Source organism: Zea mays, chromosome 4 (genome assembly GCF_902167145.1).
Source record: "Zea mays cultivar B73 chromosome 4, Zm-B73-REFERENCE-NAM-5.0, whole genome shotgun sequence".
NCBI lineage: Eukaryota > Viridiplantae > Streptophyta > Magnoliopsida > Poales > Poaceae > Zea > Zea mays.
Genome location: NC_050099.1, coordinates 71,149,585 through 71,164,268, shown reverse-complemented (window position 1 = coordinate 71,164,268; position 14,684 = coordinate 71,149,585). Strand labels below are relative to the sequence as shown.

The 14,684-nt window shown below is 43.4% G+C and overlaps 1 protein-coding gene across 1 annotated transcript; it reads right to left on the bottom strand.

Moving 5' to 3' along the window:
- Nucleotides 1-1,988: 1,988 nt before the first annotated feature.
- Nucleotides 1,989-12,856, bottom strand: LOC118476916 (nuclear pore complex protein NUP43). Its single transcript, XM_035967284.1, has 5 exons — nt 11,978-12,856; nt 10,810-10,879; nt 2,925-3,159; nt 2,757-2,830; nt 1,989-2,675 (listed from the first exon to the last, which is right to left on the bottom strand). The coding sequence occupies exons 1-5, from the start codon at nt 12,571-12,573 to the stop codon at nt 2,601-2,603; spliced, it is 1,050 nt and encodes a 349-aa protein (XP_035823177.1). The 5' UTR covers nt 12,574-12,856; the 3' UTR covers nt 1,989-2,600.
- Nucleotides 12,857-14,684: the final 1,828 nt, after the last annotated feature.

The window sequence follows — 14,684 nt, the reverse complement described above, 5'->3', positions numbered from 1 at the left end:
GCGGTTGAACCACGCTCCAAAACCAGACCAGAGTCGAACCAAGTTCAAATGGCTTTGTTTGACTGGAAGTCAAAAGGAAAAACCGGTAGAGAACCACCCCTAGGGCTGGTTCAACCACCTGGCCTGTCAATCTGCTAGTCTAATTGGTAGACAGAGGTCAGAACGATCGTCTGACCCTGACACCGGTTGAACCGCCCTAGGGCCGGTTGAACCAGTTTTGACCAGAGAGGTCCGAGGAGAAAACCCCGGTTGAACCGCCTCGGGCCAGTTCAACCGGTTTTGAGGAGAGAACTCCTCTGCTCAAAACAAGTTAAACTATCCCTGAGGACAGGTTCAATTGCTTTTAAGCAGGGAGGTTCTCTAACCCCCAAAACCTCACTCCAGTTGAACCACAAAGTGTCAAAAGAATTTGATTTTCGAAATAACTTTTAAATTCAGAGAAACTTTGAGCTTTGCAAACACATTTACCTTGGCAAAAAACACTTAAACGAAAGATGAATCCTACGACTCAAGAAGTACAAAATTATTTGCCATTGTCGTATGGAATCTCATCACGGTGCCATAAGATGTATATTCTTTGACTTCAGCACTTCTGTTTCTTTCACTATTAGAGTTGATACACCTTTTGTCTTAGTAATAACTGAACAAACACTAACAGCAAACTTTGTTAGAAATTTTATTCGTTTTGTCATTTAATCACCAAAACCATCAATTGGGGTTGATTGCACTTACAATATAGTTATGTTATATCTTAATTAAATTAAAATCAAACAACTAAAAGCAATTGTTTCACTAGTCCATTACAATCCACTCCACTCTTTCCTAGGATGGGATACTTGCAGAGTGCTCATCCTTGTTACTTTCATAACTATATTACATCCATTGCAACTCGTGCTCAGAAGAACCTAGAGATTGTTCTCAAAAGTTCTAAGACTTTGATGAGTTTTAAGTTGTCTTCCATTGTAGTCGTCTATAAAAGTCGTCTACTAGTGTCGTTTAATTTACTTGTTTTGTTAAGACAATTAGTTGTATAACATTAGTATTCGATATTATTGCAATATTGTGTTTTCTTGTCATTTACATTGTACAACGAAACTATACATGTGATAACGATCTTGGCACAAATAAAGTGAGCATTTGGTTTTATTCTTAAAACCAGGTGAGGACAATATTTATCATTTTATATGTGTGAGCTAGCATTCTTCAAGCATTTTGGAAGACTTTTCTCTTGCAACTCATCACGTCATTAAGCATAAGACATATACACATGATATTCACACTTAGTGAAACTAGATAATGCAAATGCACATGAGATTCACACTTAGGGGAACTAGATGATTGTTGCAACTAAAGATTTTTTTTTCCTATTTATATTACGACTATCTATCTTAAAACCAATCATACACTATATTGTACCTTGGTTGGCAAAAGCATAGCCTATCATATACCTTTATCTTGTAGCTTATTTTTGCGCCAACTTCTCTATATATAATGAACACATTGTAATATCCATCTTCATCACTTCTATGCTTTGTTCATGACCAACAAATGAAACAAATCATACTTACTAAAAGCATTATCTATATGGTTGACACTCAGCTTCCAAATTTAAACCAGGGTTTTCAGCGCTACAACTTCAGTATACAAAGCATATTTATCAAACACCATACAAGAGAGATGTTTTTTATGTCTATTTTTTCTAAGGTGACAAGTCTTAGTACGCGATTAGTATGCCGCTGAGATTTTATTTGATTTTATGGGGATCTCAACGACCTTAGGCGATAAAAATGAAAACTAAGACCTTATAGATTTTATCAAGAGCTAGAATTTTCATATACAAAGTATAAAGTTTATCCTTTGATTTTATCAAGTGCTAAAATGTAACATTTGATTTTATGGGTATGTGATTAATATGCTGCTAAAAGTTTATATTATTTTTTCAAGCATTTTAATTATCTCGAAAGCAAAACTCAAAAAGTATAAAGTTGTAAATCTCATCAAAGGTTACAATTTTCATATAAAAACCATCTTTATCTGAGGTTATAAAAAAACATATTAATAACAAAACCTTTTATCCCAACTTGTCTCAAACAAGTTAAGGTAGTCTAGACTCTAGAGTTAAAAATCTAATGGAATCTAAATGGTAAGCCAGATAAATAAAATATGTATCGGAGTCCATATTGTTCAGGAGCCAATTTAATACCACAAGCAAACATTATGAAACTAATTATAGCTTCAGTTCATCAGCCCCCAGCTAAAAGGATTGAATTGTTTGTGACCACTCCTTCAAACTGTCAGCAGTTGGCATCCAAGAGCAATTACACATCTTGAAGCTAGCCCAGAAAAGGTTTCTGCAATCTGCAACTACCCATGACAACAGAGTAAAACTTCCAACGGTACAAGACAGTGTTGGTTAGTATGCAAAGACAGGAAAAGGCATTCGTCATGCACGCTTTATTCCTTCTACCGTTGCCCATGGTCACGGGCATTAGAATGGTGACTGAATATGGAAGCCCTCAGAATTCAGAAGATTCTTTCTGATAGCAGTTTCATCCACCTTGGAAAAAAATCTGATTGAGATCCCTGGGTGATGAAAATTTTCATTCTTCTGACATTGCATCTCTACCACGAGTTAGGACACCGACCGATTCCCATTCTAATGCGCAAACAACATCCTGCACAAATCCATAACAGTAGTAACATTATCTACAAATAAGAAAAACTGTTCATTTGACCAGGTGAAGCCAAGGACTTACAGAGGGGTTCTGAGGATCTATGTCGAAGGAGTTGATGGCACAAGATTCAGCAAGCAATTCAAGGGGTCTCTTATCTGCTAATAGAAAAAGAAGCCCCTTTAAAAAAGATGAGTTAACACTGAACACGACAATCCGAATGCTACATGCCTACATGTAAATCTCACTTGCCTTGTTCGACGACTGCAAGGATCCCATCCTCTGAACACATCATCACTGGCAATATTCTTGCAGATGCAGATGAGATGATATCGGAAGACTTAGTGTAAGTGTCGAAAAGAACCTCCCAAACCTCACTTTCACACACAGGCTCAGCTGTTTCATTAAGACCTAGAACAGAGATTGGTATCGGCTCCTGTGGCTGCCGCAGATCCCAGGCAAATACGGTCCCCGATGAACCTCCCACCTGCAAACATTCAGAAATGAACCATGCTGTAGATATGACTCGTGTGCCCATAAAATTCATTTCAACTATGTGTTAAACAGGTGTGGACTAAAATTGGAGTGGTACGGGTCTGCACACTAGCAATAACATGAGTGTTCTGCTCCTCACTATCAGCAATGCAATGACCTGCATCCATATAGTTCATGCTCCCTGTGACTATGTTAGCTAGAGTCCTCTAGGTCCAGTACGCCTCACTGCTCAGGTTCACTTATTAGGTATATGTGGGTCCAAGAGCATACAATAGAGTGCACAGACACTGGTATAAGCAACTCATCTCAATTTAGATGAAATTTGATATCTCATATCATAGGACAGAATAACTCGAGTATAAAACAGCAAATCACTTTCAGAAAAGAGGTAAACCAACATAGACTTCTGATTCTTGATTGCATGAAAAAGCTGCTCTCTTAAGAACATTTTACTCTTGAAAAATATAGAAAGTGAAACTGCTTTGATAAATAGAACCTAATGACTTCAGTGTATATGGATCATAATCTTGTATTTTTTTCATTTTAATAATTTGGATTATTCACAATGTTTCTTTTTTCTTTTTTTTTTCTCGAACACGCAGGAGAGCTGCGTATCATTATATTAAAGGAAGAAATACACAAGGTCTAAAATAGACCGGGGTACAACTGACGCCTTACGGCGGCCTGAACGAAACTAGCATAGATTGACTCATCTATAAAAACTCTAGGCTACATGAGATAGGGAGGCAACAAGGGATGTCAACCCCTTGGCCCCGGCAGTCTCCCACAGACGGCGCTCATCCCCCACATGGATTAGGAAATTAGCAACATTAGGGGAAAGGCCATCAAAGATGCATCTGTTCCGGAGATTCCACAAAATCCAAGCGCCCAGCATAATGAGGGAGTTTAGGCCATCTCTGAAGGACCCCTGAATAGCTTCATTTGTTTGATGCCACCACTCCATAAAATTAATATCCGTTGGTTGGGGGGCCAAACCCTGCAGCCCGAATTGCCTTAGAAGGAGGAACCAACATTCTCTTGAGAAAACACAATTCACTAGCAGATGGTCAATTGTCTCCCTTTCCTGCTCACATAAAGGACATTTTTCCGGATGATCCAGCCCCCGCTTCTCAAGTCTATCTGCTGTCCAACATTTCTTGTGAGCCACCAGCCACAAGAAGAATCGACATTTGGGCGGAGCCCAAGTTTTCCAAATCCGCTCAAAAGGTTCAAACTCCACAGATCCAATGAAGAGCCCCTCATAAGCGGCTTTAGTCGAATATTTGCCATTAGCAGCCAACCGAAAAATATGTTTGTCCTTATGGGGGTCCAGATCAACATGTGCCACCAAATCCCAAATACGCAGGAAATCTGCAAGTGCACCAACAGATAAACTCCCAGGAATATCATTAATCCAGCCATTATCCTCAAACGCCTCTTGAACTGTCCTTTTGTTAATCAGCTTCATAGGAATGGTCTCAATAAGTCGGGGAGCGATTTCACTAATCCGCTGCCCATCCAACCATCGATCACTCCAGAAAAGGGTAGAAGCTCCATTTCCAATCTCAGAATACAAGGCTACTTGTAGAAACTCTCGAATTTTTTTCGGGGTATGCAAAGGCAGGGATGCCCAGGGCCGACCTGGCTCAGTTTTTTGCAGCCAAGCCCAACGCATTTTAAGGGCCCAACTCAGTTCAGTGATGCTGAAAATACCCAGTCCACCAAGCTCTCGAGGTCTGCACACACTGCCCCAGGCCACTGCACAATGTCCACCCATGGCATTTTTACGACCACGCCAAAGGAACCCTCTTCGAATTTTATCAATGTCCTTCAAAGTAGTAGAAGGCAAGTCTACAGCCATAACACTATAAATCAGCACCCCTGTCAAAACAGATTGCACCAATACGCTTCTTCCTGCTTTAGTCAACAAATCAGCTTTCCATCCAGGTAGTTGATTAGCTATTTTATCCACAATGGGCTGCACCTGCTCCCTTCTTAATTTATGTAACGACAGGGGCAGCCCAAGGTACTTGCAAGGAAAGCAAGAAATCTCGCAGGGCCAAAACTGTTGAATAATCTCTAAATTGTTTTCATGGCATCTGATGGGGTAGACACTAGATTTCTGATTATTATTATATAGACCAGAAGCCTCACCAAAAAGCTGAAGGATGTCTGAAATCATAGTCATGTCCTCTGCCACGGGATTAATAAAAAGAACCACATCATCAGCATAAAGAGAAACCCGGTGTTGAAGCTGCCTAGTAGAAAGAGGTTGTAATAAACCTTCCTCATCTGCTTTAGAGATAAGTTGACCAAGCACATCCATGACAAGCACAAACAGCATCGGAGAAAGAGGATCCCCCTGTCGCAGCCCTCTTCTATGAGAAATTATGCTTCCCGGATGACCATTAACTAACACTCGAGTAGAGGAAGTGAGAAGCAGCCCTGAAATGATATCTCTCCAGATCTGCCCAAACCCTAGATTCTGCATGACCTCAATAAGGAAGGGCCAGGAAACCGAATCAAAAGCTTTAGTAATATCCAGCTTGAGCATCAGGCAAGGATGCCTTTGTTGATGAAGTAATTTAGCCGTCTGCTGAACCAACATGAAATTATCCTGGATAAAGCGACCCTTAATGAAGGCATTTTGGTTTGGAGAGACCAAATCGTTGAGCCTTGAAGCCAATCGAGAAGCCAATATCTTTGTGATTAATTTTGCAAAGCTGTGAACAAGGCTGATAGGTCTAAAATCTTTGACTTGATCAGCATTATCTTTCTTTGGGATTAGAGTAATAAAAGCAGAATTCAGCTTATGAAAATTATCAAATTTTCTGTTCCAAATCGCAATCACCGCAGCCATAAGATCCTCTTTAATAATGGACCAGCAAATTTTGTAAAATCTACCAGTAAATCCATCCGGTCCAGGAGATTTATCAGAGGGCAGAGAATTTATAGCATTGCACACTTCTTGCTCAGCAATGGGGCTGTCCAACTCGATCAAATTTGGGAATGGAGTGCCAGCAGTTTCCAGAGCCTCAAGGTTAATCGAAATATTTCTGTCTTTACTAGCCCCAATTAAATCAAAGTAAAACTGATCCACTGCTGCAGCAATGTCGCTATGAGCAGTAAGGACTTGATTTCCAACAGTGAGCTTGGAAACACTGTTTTTCTTCTTTCTGTACCTTGCAAAGGAATGGAACAACTTAGAATTTGCATCTCCTTCCTTGAGCCAAGAAATTCTTGATCTAAGGCGGGCAATGGTACGTTTGGTTGAGGCCAAAGCCAGAGCAAGCTTCTTCAATTTATTTAGCAGCCACCTTTCCAACACAGACAGAATACGGCCATCCTGCGCAATCTCAAGCTGATGGATCAAATCTCTAGCAAGATGCAGTTGAGTCTCAATGTGCCCCACCTTCTTGCTGCTCCATCCTTGAAGGGCTTTGGCTGTCCCTTTGAGTTTTAAATCAAAAGTGGAGAAGGGGCAGTGGCCAACAGGAACCGAATTCCAGGCGCTGTGCACCACATCGTGGAATCCTTCAATTTTCGTCCAGAATGATTCAAAGTGGAAGCGCCTTTTATCACCTTTGCAATCTTTGAAACCCAATAATAAAGGACAGTGATCAGAATCTTCAGAAGCCGCACTTTGTAACACTGCACCAGGAAACAGCTCCTCCCAATCAATAGAGCACAGGACTCTATCAAGTTTGACAAGAGTAGGCTGGTTCTGCTGATTAGACAAAGTAAACTTGCGCCCATGGAGTGGAATTTCTTTAAGAGCGAGATCATCTACCAATTTTTTGAATCGACCCATCATAGCCCGATTAATATGCGAGTTGTTTTTATCCTCGGCATGCAAAATGAGATTGAAATCCCCAGTAATCATCCAAGGGCCCTGACTGGCTGCTCTAATATGTCTCAGCTCTTGCAGAAATTCAATCTTGGCTTCATTAGATTGAGGTCCATACACACAAGTAAGCCACCACTGGTGTCCCTCCACTGAACAAAACTGCACAGAAATACTATGGATGTCTATCCTGGTAGCTCCAGTTATCCCCAAGTGTCGTCTCCAAGCATTAAGGATTCCACCCCTTGAACCATTAGAAGGCAGGGCCAAAGAACCGGTAAAATCAGACCCCAACATAGAGAGGAGAACACGCGAAGAAGGTTGTGCCATCTTAGTTTCTTGAAGACAGATTATATCTGCTCCATAACAATTGAGGAGCTCACGGACAGAATTCTGTCGAGCTAGAGAATTAAGACCTCTAACATTCCAAACAATTATTTTTTCCGGATCCATGTAGAAACAGTGAGAGGTAAATCGACAAACAATATCAGCAACATCGCCAGCTAAACTAAGCTTGCTGCGGTAATATCCCCAGTCCCAGTTATATATTCTAAATTATCTGGGACAGACCACCCAAAAAGGGCAGCAAGAGCCTGCACATGACTACGAGAAAGAGTATTCTTGAAGAGCTTGGCGTAGTCATCTAAAGCTTGACGGCTGAATCCTTCATTGTCCTCAATAATATTTAGAGCCACCATAGCTTGTTTCTTAGATCTTTTTCCCCAATCCTGAATTTTAAATTCAACTCCAACCCCCGCCACACGTCGGCTGCGTCTTGGAACTGCCAGGGGGATAGAGGACTGACGTCTGACAGATTTTGGGATTGGTAATATGCGTGTGATCTGGTTTGACAATTTGCTGATGAATTGCTCTTGAGCACAAATCTCCACAGAATCTTGTGTTGTTGCTGGAGGGTCCTCAGATGGAGCAGCCAACGCAGCAATTGTTGTTGCTGAAATGTCCTCCTCAGATGGAGCAGCCAACTCAGCCTCAACGTCTAAGGCATTAGCCTCCGACGGAGCCGCGTGTGCTGCTGCCACATCAGACAGGGAGGAAGTTAATGTTCTAGACGGAGTTGCCAACACAGCGTCAACATCTGAAACAGGATACTCAGATGGATCTGTGTCAGCAGCTGCCACGTCTGAGGGTGATGGAGGAAGCACAGTGACAGAATTGGGAGTTCCAGCTTCCTCCTGGTTCAGGACATTCTTGAGTCTTTGACGAAAATAAACTTTCAGCTGCTTCGCCTTCACCGGTGAAACAATAACCATGTCATCAGTCATCTCTGCCAGCCTAGGAGGCAAGTTCCCCCCATCAGATTCCAAAGTTCTCTTCAAATCTGAAACTGCCACCCCGGAACTAATGCTCCGCTGCTGCATGCTCTCATCTCTTGGGCCCAAACGCTCATGAACTGAGAGACGTCCCGAATGACCATGATCCCCCCTTCTCCCACTCGAATGGGGAGGTCTTGAAAAAGGAGGGGATCCCTGCTGCACGTGACCAGAACCATCCCCGCCCGAAGTAATAGCATGAAGCTTAGGATCGGATCCATCCCTCCGTGGTGCAGACGAGAATGTGATGCGGATTGGATACATCAGCGTTCTCCTGCCAGAAGATATCCCATCAACGGCAAAGGGAGGTTCGACGATCCAAAGCTCCCTTGAAGCAGGCACCAAGGACGGGTCTAAACACCAAGCAGAACATCGGTAAACAGCCACATCCTTAAGCTCCAGGGTGTCAGGATGAACCTGATGAACACTAGCAAAGGGATTAAGCAATTGTTCCACAGTTATGGTTTCCCATGCATGAATGGGGATACCCTGAAGCTCGAAGTCCAACAAGACAGGTAACACAGCACCCCTGGAGTTCAGAAACCGGGACCATTTCCTGCAGGTGATTGTGAACGTGGCTGCCCTGAGAAAAGGCCAATTGCCCACTAGCATCTCCACCATGTCACAGCCAGGTAGAAAGAGAATGAAACTTGACTGGGAATATTGCCGAATTATCAGTGTCCCCTCTTCCAGCTCCAGCCTAGGAGCAATTAACTCAGCAATCTCTTCAACCGGTACTTTCTCACGATCGCTGATAACAGTAATCACCACTGCCTTCTGAAGATCATCCTCAGCTCTGGTCATCTGCTGACTCCATCTCAAGATGCAAGGCTTATCATCTTCAGTAGGCGACACCGGTCCAGCGGGGCGCTTATCCAAATCAGAAATCGGTTTGGCTCTACGCCGTCTCTTGCGAGTCCGCTGTCTTTTTGATTGGACACCGACAGCATCAAGTGAAATCAAGCCTCCTCCGTCGCCCTCCATTGTTGATGTTTCCTGGTGTCGAACAGCGATACCTGAATCACTAGGAGGATGCTGGTTGTCTTTCCTTCTCCACACCAGTCTCTTCTTCTTCACCTTGATCACAGAGGTTGCTGAAGACGAAGAGAGCCTCCTCCAGACCGAGAGCCGTGTCTCAGGTCGAGGTTGCTCCCTTAGTCTGTCTCCATTGGTCGTACTTGGCTCCGGAAGATTGATCCTCCTCCAAACCGAGATCTTAGTCTCAGGTCGAGAAGCAGCACTGTTGTTCACCGCCACCTTCACAGCCTCAAGCCTCATCGGCCTTTTAAGTAGATTGCAGTCAAAGGAGCGATGCCCCTGCTTCCGGCACCGAAAACACCTCGTCTTCTGCGTACACTGGAAGGCAAAGTGATCATGAGAGAGGCAGTTAAAGCACCTGCCAGCCAGGTCCTCTGGTACGGGCCGTTTCTGACGTTGCCGCTCCAACTTCAATCGGCGTCGCTTTGACTGCTTGGATTCCACCAACTGCCATCCATCCACTAGCTGCTCTGTTTTCTCTGTGTTCCGATCAACCTGAGCAACACCCGTCGACGACACAAACCTCTTCTGGACGCCGGAATCGCATTTCTCCCGGTTGCAGGCAGGTCGCACCGCCGGAGCAGGAGCCGTAACCATCCGGCCAGCCGCAACCACTTCACAGAACGATTTGGACGACTCTGCCGAACGTGGGGAGGCATCCCGCCACCGCTCAAAACGGGAGCGCCCGCCCGACCCAGTAGGCGATGCCTGCCCCGACGGCGGCAGGTGCACGGTGGCCGCCGGGCCCGGAGTGGACGCCGGCGTGGTTTGTGGGAGAAACGAAGCGTCGGGGGAAGGGGAGGGGGCGGGAGCGGAGGGGGCGGGAGCAGGGGAGGGGAGCGGAACCGCCATGGCTACTGGTGCCATTCACAATGTTTCTTCTTAACATGGAAATCATTACAAATGTATTAAATACCATTAACTCTCAGACTGTGTTCTTTCCGACTTCTCAGACTGAAGTCGGAAAGAACACCACTGGCCAATCTGCTGAAATCAGAAAATAACACAACTGATACTGACAAACAAGGTGATGTGGCTTCTTTTCCATTTGTGTAACTTCACTTGCAAGATTTATCTAAATTGTGCGCTGATGAAGGTTGCCTCTTATTGAAAAACTAAAACCTGTTTGGGATATACATATGAATTTCAAACGAATTTTGAGGAAAAAGATCGAATGTTGCTTGATATAGTTGACACCTGAGCTTATTTCCCGAATGAATTTCATATTTCAAATGGAAGCTTATTGATGTACATTAATTTGCTCAACCATCGACCACCTAAAACAGTTCATCACTAAGTTACATGGTACTTGGGACGATTTCTTATCCTAGAGGTTAGGTCCTCAAAACTATTTAGATGAAACAGAACAATTAACTGACTCATTTTTTTTCAAAGTAAACTTGCATTTGCTACCATATATTGTTCTTACCACGCAGATATGCTTTCTTGATGGATGAATGTCAATGGAATGCACCATGCCAGTAACTATGCCACGGCCCCTGTACTTGTAAGTTCACCCATTGTCAGCAAGATAACAGCGATTGACATAACATATACAATGAAAAACATATGGCAACAAGAATGTTTGAAGTTCATTATTTTGTATTTTATCTCATCTGTTAGCAGCATAATTGCCAGCTTACTTTAAAGAGCGCAGTTACAGGAGGCCACCAGAGCTGGGATTTTCAACCAAAATACCGAACTACTTCGATCTTGTAGAATACATGGTTCAGCCACCAGTTGAAAACAAATTCAAATCTATAAATTTCGCCTCAATGGATCAATGTAAACAAACTTTCTGTGTATGGACCGGAAACCTCTAACGCATGACATGAGTTTCGGAGAATAAGCATGTTTTTCATACACCAGATTTTCTTTTAATCATAATTTACAGATGTCATCAATATCTAACAAACTCACATAAAAGCATAGTCGGTGAGAGTGGAATGAACCAAGCAGCGACTACTATTGCACAACGACAATAAAATTAAATGACAGTCCCATTAATCAGTTCAGAACAAAGACAGTAACAGACATGCATCAAACCATCCAGAAAGTATTTTTGATATTAACAGGCATGCACCAAACAGTACTGAAAGCATCTTTGGTAGTGCACAATCCAAACCAAAATTGATAGAGATGCACAATAAACCGAACTCTGCACCAGAGCTTATGAATAGCTAGGCACATTTATTACAAATTGTGAACATGAGTTAGCCTTTCATAGTAGAAGATATGGACGTGTCAATATTTTGAAAGGTACTGACATAATTAAAATGCCCGTGAAAATTGTTCACCGAAGTAATGTGTGGATGTGCCAATATTTCGAAAGATACTGACATAATGTACCAATCCAAAAGAAAGCCGCAAAAGTAATCTATTACTACTACAAGAAAGGGAACATATCAGGTAAAACCATACGTGTAACCATGCAACCAAAACACAAATGTTTTGAAGCATAATATTTTTTTAAAAGGTCCTCGTTTGTGTCTTGTTGCATGGTTATATGGTTGTACCGGATATGTTCCCTACAAGAAATCTATCATTAACAGGAAACCAGAAAGACAATCCTAAATATCTAGCTTTCGTATACTCACCAGATGCCGTTACACTGCGCCACGATGGCGTCCCCTTTCCTCCGATCCCACCACTGAACACCACATCCGGCTCCACCCGTGGCAAACTCCACCGGCGAAGCCCATCTGGCAGCTTCATACCCTGACATTCCTTTCCCGTCCCACACCCTCCTCGTTACCACTCTCCCGTCAGCTACACCGCCGACCACATGCACTCTTCCGTCTTCTCCCGCTGTGACCCACTCCTCCCCGCCGCAGTCGAGGCCCCGGACAGGACCGACATGGAAGCCCGCGCCGCCGGGGACGGACACTGCGGCGTCCGAGTCGAATGAGGAGGGAACGAAGTGGAGCGAGCCCGAGGAGGTGGCAGCGGCGAGCGCAGCATTGGAGCAGCGGAGTGCCGTGGCGCGGGACGGGAGCGGGACGGAGGCGAGCCGGGAGACAGGGTCGGAGAGGGGGAGAAGGCGGATGCTGGAGGCGAAGGAGCCGGAGGTGGGATCGTGGACGGCGGCGGCGAGGAGGCGACCGGAAGGGGAGATGGAGGAGGAAGGGAGCCAGCGGACGAGGTCGACGGAGGAGGCGAGCGGGTAGCGACGGAACGAAGGGGAATCCGCCATTGCTGGGGTTTGGAGGTTTTAGGGTTTGAGGAACCGGTGAGAACCTGGGAAATGGACGGAAATCCGAACTGCAACTGTTCCCATGGATTTTGTAAATCTTAAGCAATTAAAAAAATACTCAGATGCTTATATGTGGTTTTGTTTTTAAAATAATTAAAATTGTAAAGTTAGTATGCAGCTCATGTTTATATATAGGGTTAATACAATGATTTATGGGTGTTGGTAGTTGATGAACATAAGTGGTGTACATGTATGCTCAAGAAATAAGACTGTTGTAACGGTGTTGTAACGGTTTTCTCTATATTTATATTTCTATATAACTTACTAGTTTAAGTTTTGCAAAACCCACACAAACAAATTACCCCACACCTATGAGCTCTACTAGATTCACCAAAGGAATTACACGCACACATCCTTAAAACCAACAGTTCAGGTCGCTGGATAATCATCATCTCTCTTACTCAAATTCAACGATTAATGTTATTTTACTCATTCTTCCTCCAACATCTCTCACTCACGCCTCCGCCCTCCCATGTGATCTCGTCGCCCCCCCCCCCCCCACTCCCGCCATTGGCCTCTCTCTTGTGAGGACTGCTGCTGTTGACCTTTCCCCTTTCCTTCTCTTCCTAGGACCGTAGCGTTAGCATGAGTATTAGACTAGATTGATAAATTATACTAGTCATCTATCTAAATCCCTCTTTTTCACCACCCACTAACATATTATAGCCCCTAAATCTCAGCTCCCTCTAGAGCCACACCTCTATATATAATACACCATATTCCTAAGATTTTTTACATATGTATTTGTCATAGCATAAAATGATATGCACATATTAATTTTGTATTTAATCATAGTTTAGAGTATTGAAAAGTAGGGAAAGAGAGAACACCTTAGATTTAGGGGCAGAGGACCCACCCCTAAATTTAGGGTGTTCTTTAGAGGCAGTCTAAAAGTTACCCAGAGAGGGGTGAATAGGCCAGCAGAAATTTTTCAACAAAAATTAGAAACAGACTGGGTAAAACCGGTTCAACCGGTGCTAAGACCAGTTCAATCGCATTGCACAAGTTCAACTAAAGAGTGAGATATAAAACTGAATTGATTTCGAAAATCACCCGGTTAACTTTGAAAATAATATGTCCTAGATGATCCACATGGTTCAAAGTAGTAGATCTGAGAAGGGCACTTCTCAAAATCCAAACACCAAAAAAACCGGCTCTTTTTCAACCCAAATACTCCCTTCGCCGACCACAAAGGTCAAGGTCACACTAATCTTTGCTCAAACGAGCGGGTAATACAAACTTTCTTGTGGTCTTCCACAAGATTTGGAGACTCATAAGCGGCACCTAGTCGTATAGCAGCTAGAAGCTCCTAGAGTAATGGATCCGCAAAGATCTCGATGTAGTACCAAAGCTCAAATCAAGAAGAATAAGATGGATTTAGTGATGAAGCACAAAAACCTGCAACTCTCAATCTCACTCAAAGATTTCTCTACAAAGATTTAAAATGGGAGAGGCAAGAGATGTGTGAGAGAGAGTGGGGATGTTTCTCAGGTTAGAAATGGAGTTCAATGTGTGATCTTCTATGGAGGAGAGTAGGGTGAGTATATATAGGTGGGGCTCCAAATCTAGTCGTTTAGGAAGTTATGCGCAAAACCTGGTTGAGCTGGTTTCCACTAGAGCTGATCCGGACTCACCTTACCGGCTGAGTATCCAGGTAGACCGAGTTGATCTTGGCTAAGTCGGGACTAAAACCGGCTGAGCCAATTTCGACTAGAGAGGATCTCGATCGAGTGCTCGGATGAGCACCTAACTCGACCGAGCCCATACCAGCTGAGCCGGGTCTAAAGTCGGCAGAGCCAGATTTTCCAGAGAGGATTCTAGACAAAAACATGTTGAACCGCCTAGAGGCCAGCTCAACCTGGTTTTTCCATAGAGTAATTTTGGTCGAGATAAAGTATAAAAGGTTGTACTACATACTTCCACTAAGGATTAACAAGGGTAAATCGAAGTTTTGAATAAGGATTTTGAGCTTTAGTACCAACACCAATCTTTTTTTTGGGTCCCCTTAATAGTACAACGATTCCTATACTCAAGTTAAATCAAATATAATT

What these genes read in the sequence shown, in the direction of transcription:
- LOC118476916 (XM_035967284.1), bottom strand. Translation starts at nt 12,573, where the DNA reads ATGGCGGATTCCCCTTCGTTCCGTCGCTACCCGCTCGCCTCCTCCGTC. An exon ending in CCTTGCAGTCGTCGAACAAG is followed by an intron (nt 2,831 to 2,924) that starts GCAAGTGAGATT and finishes TTCTATTAGCAG; the next exon opens with ATAAGAGACCCCTTGAATTG. An exon ending in TAGATCCTCAGAACCCCTCT is followed by an intron (nt 2,676 to 2,756) that starts GTAAGTCCTTGG and finishes GGATTTGTGCAG; the next exon opens with GATGTTGTTTGCGCATTAGA.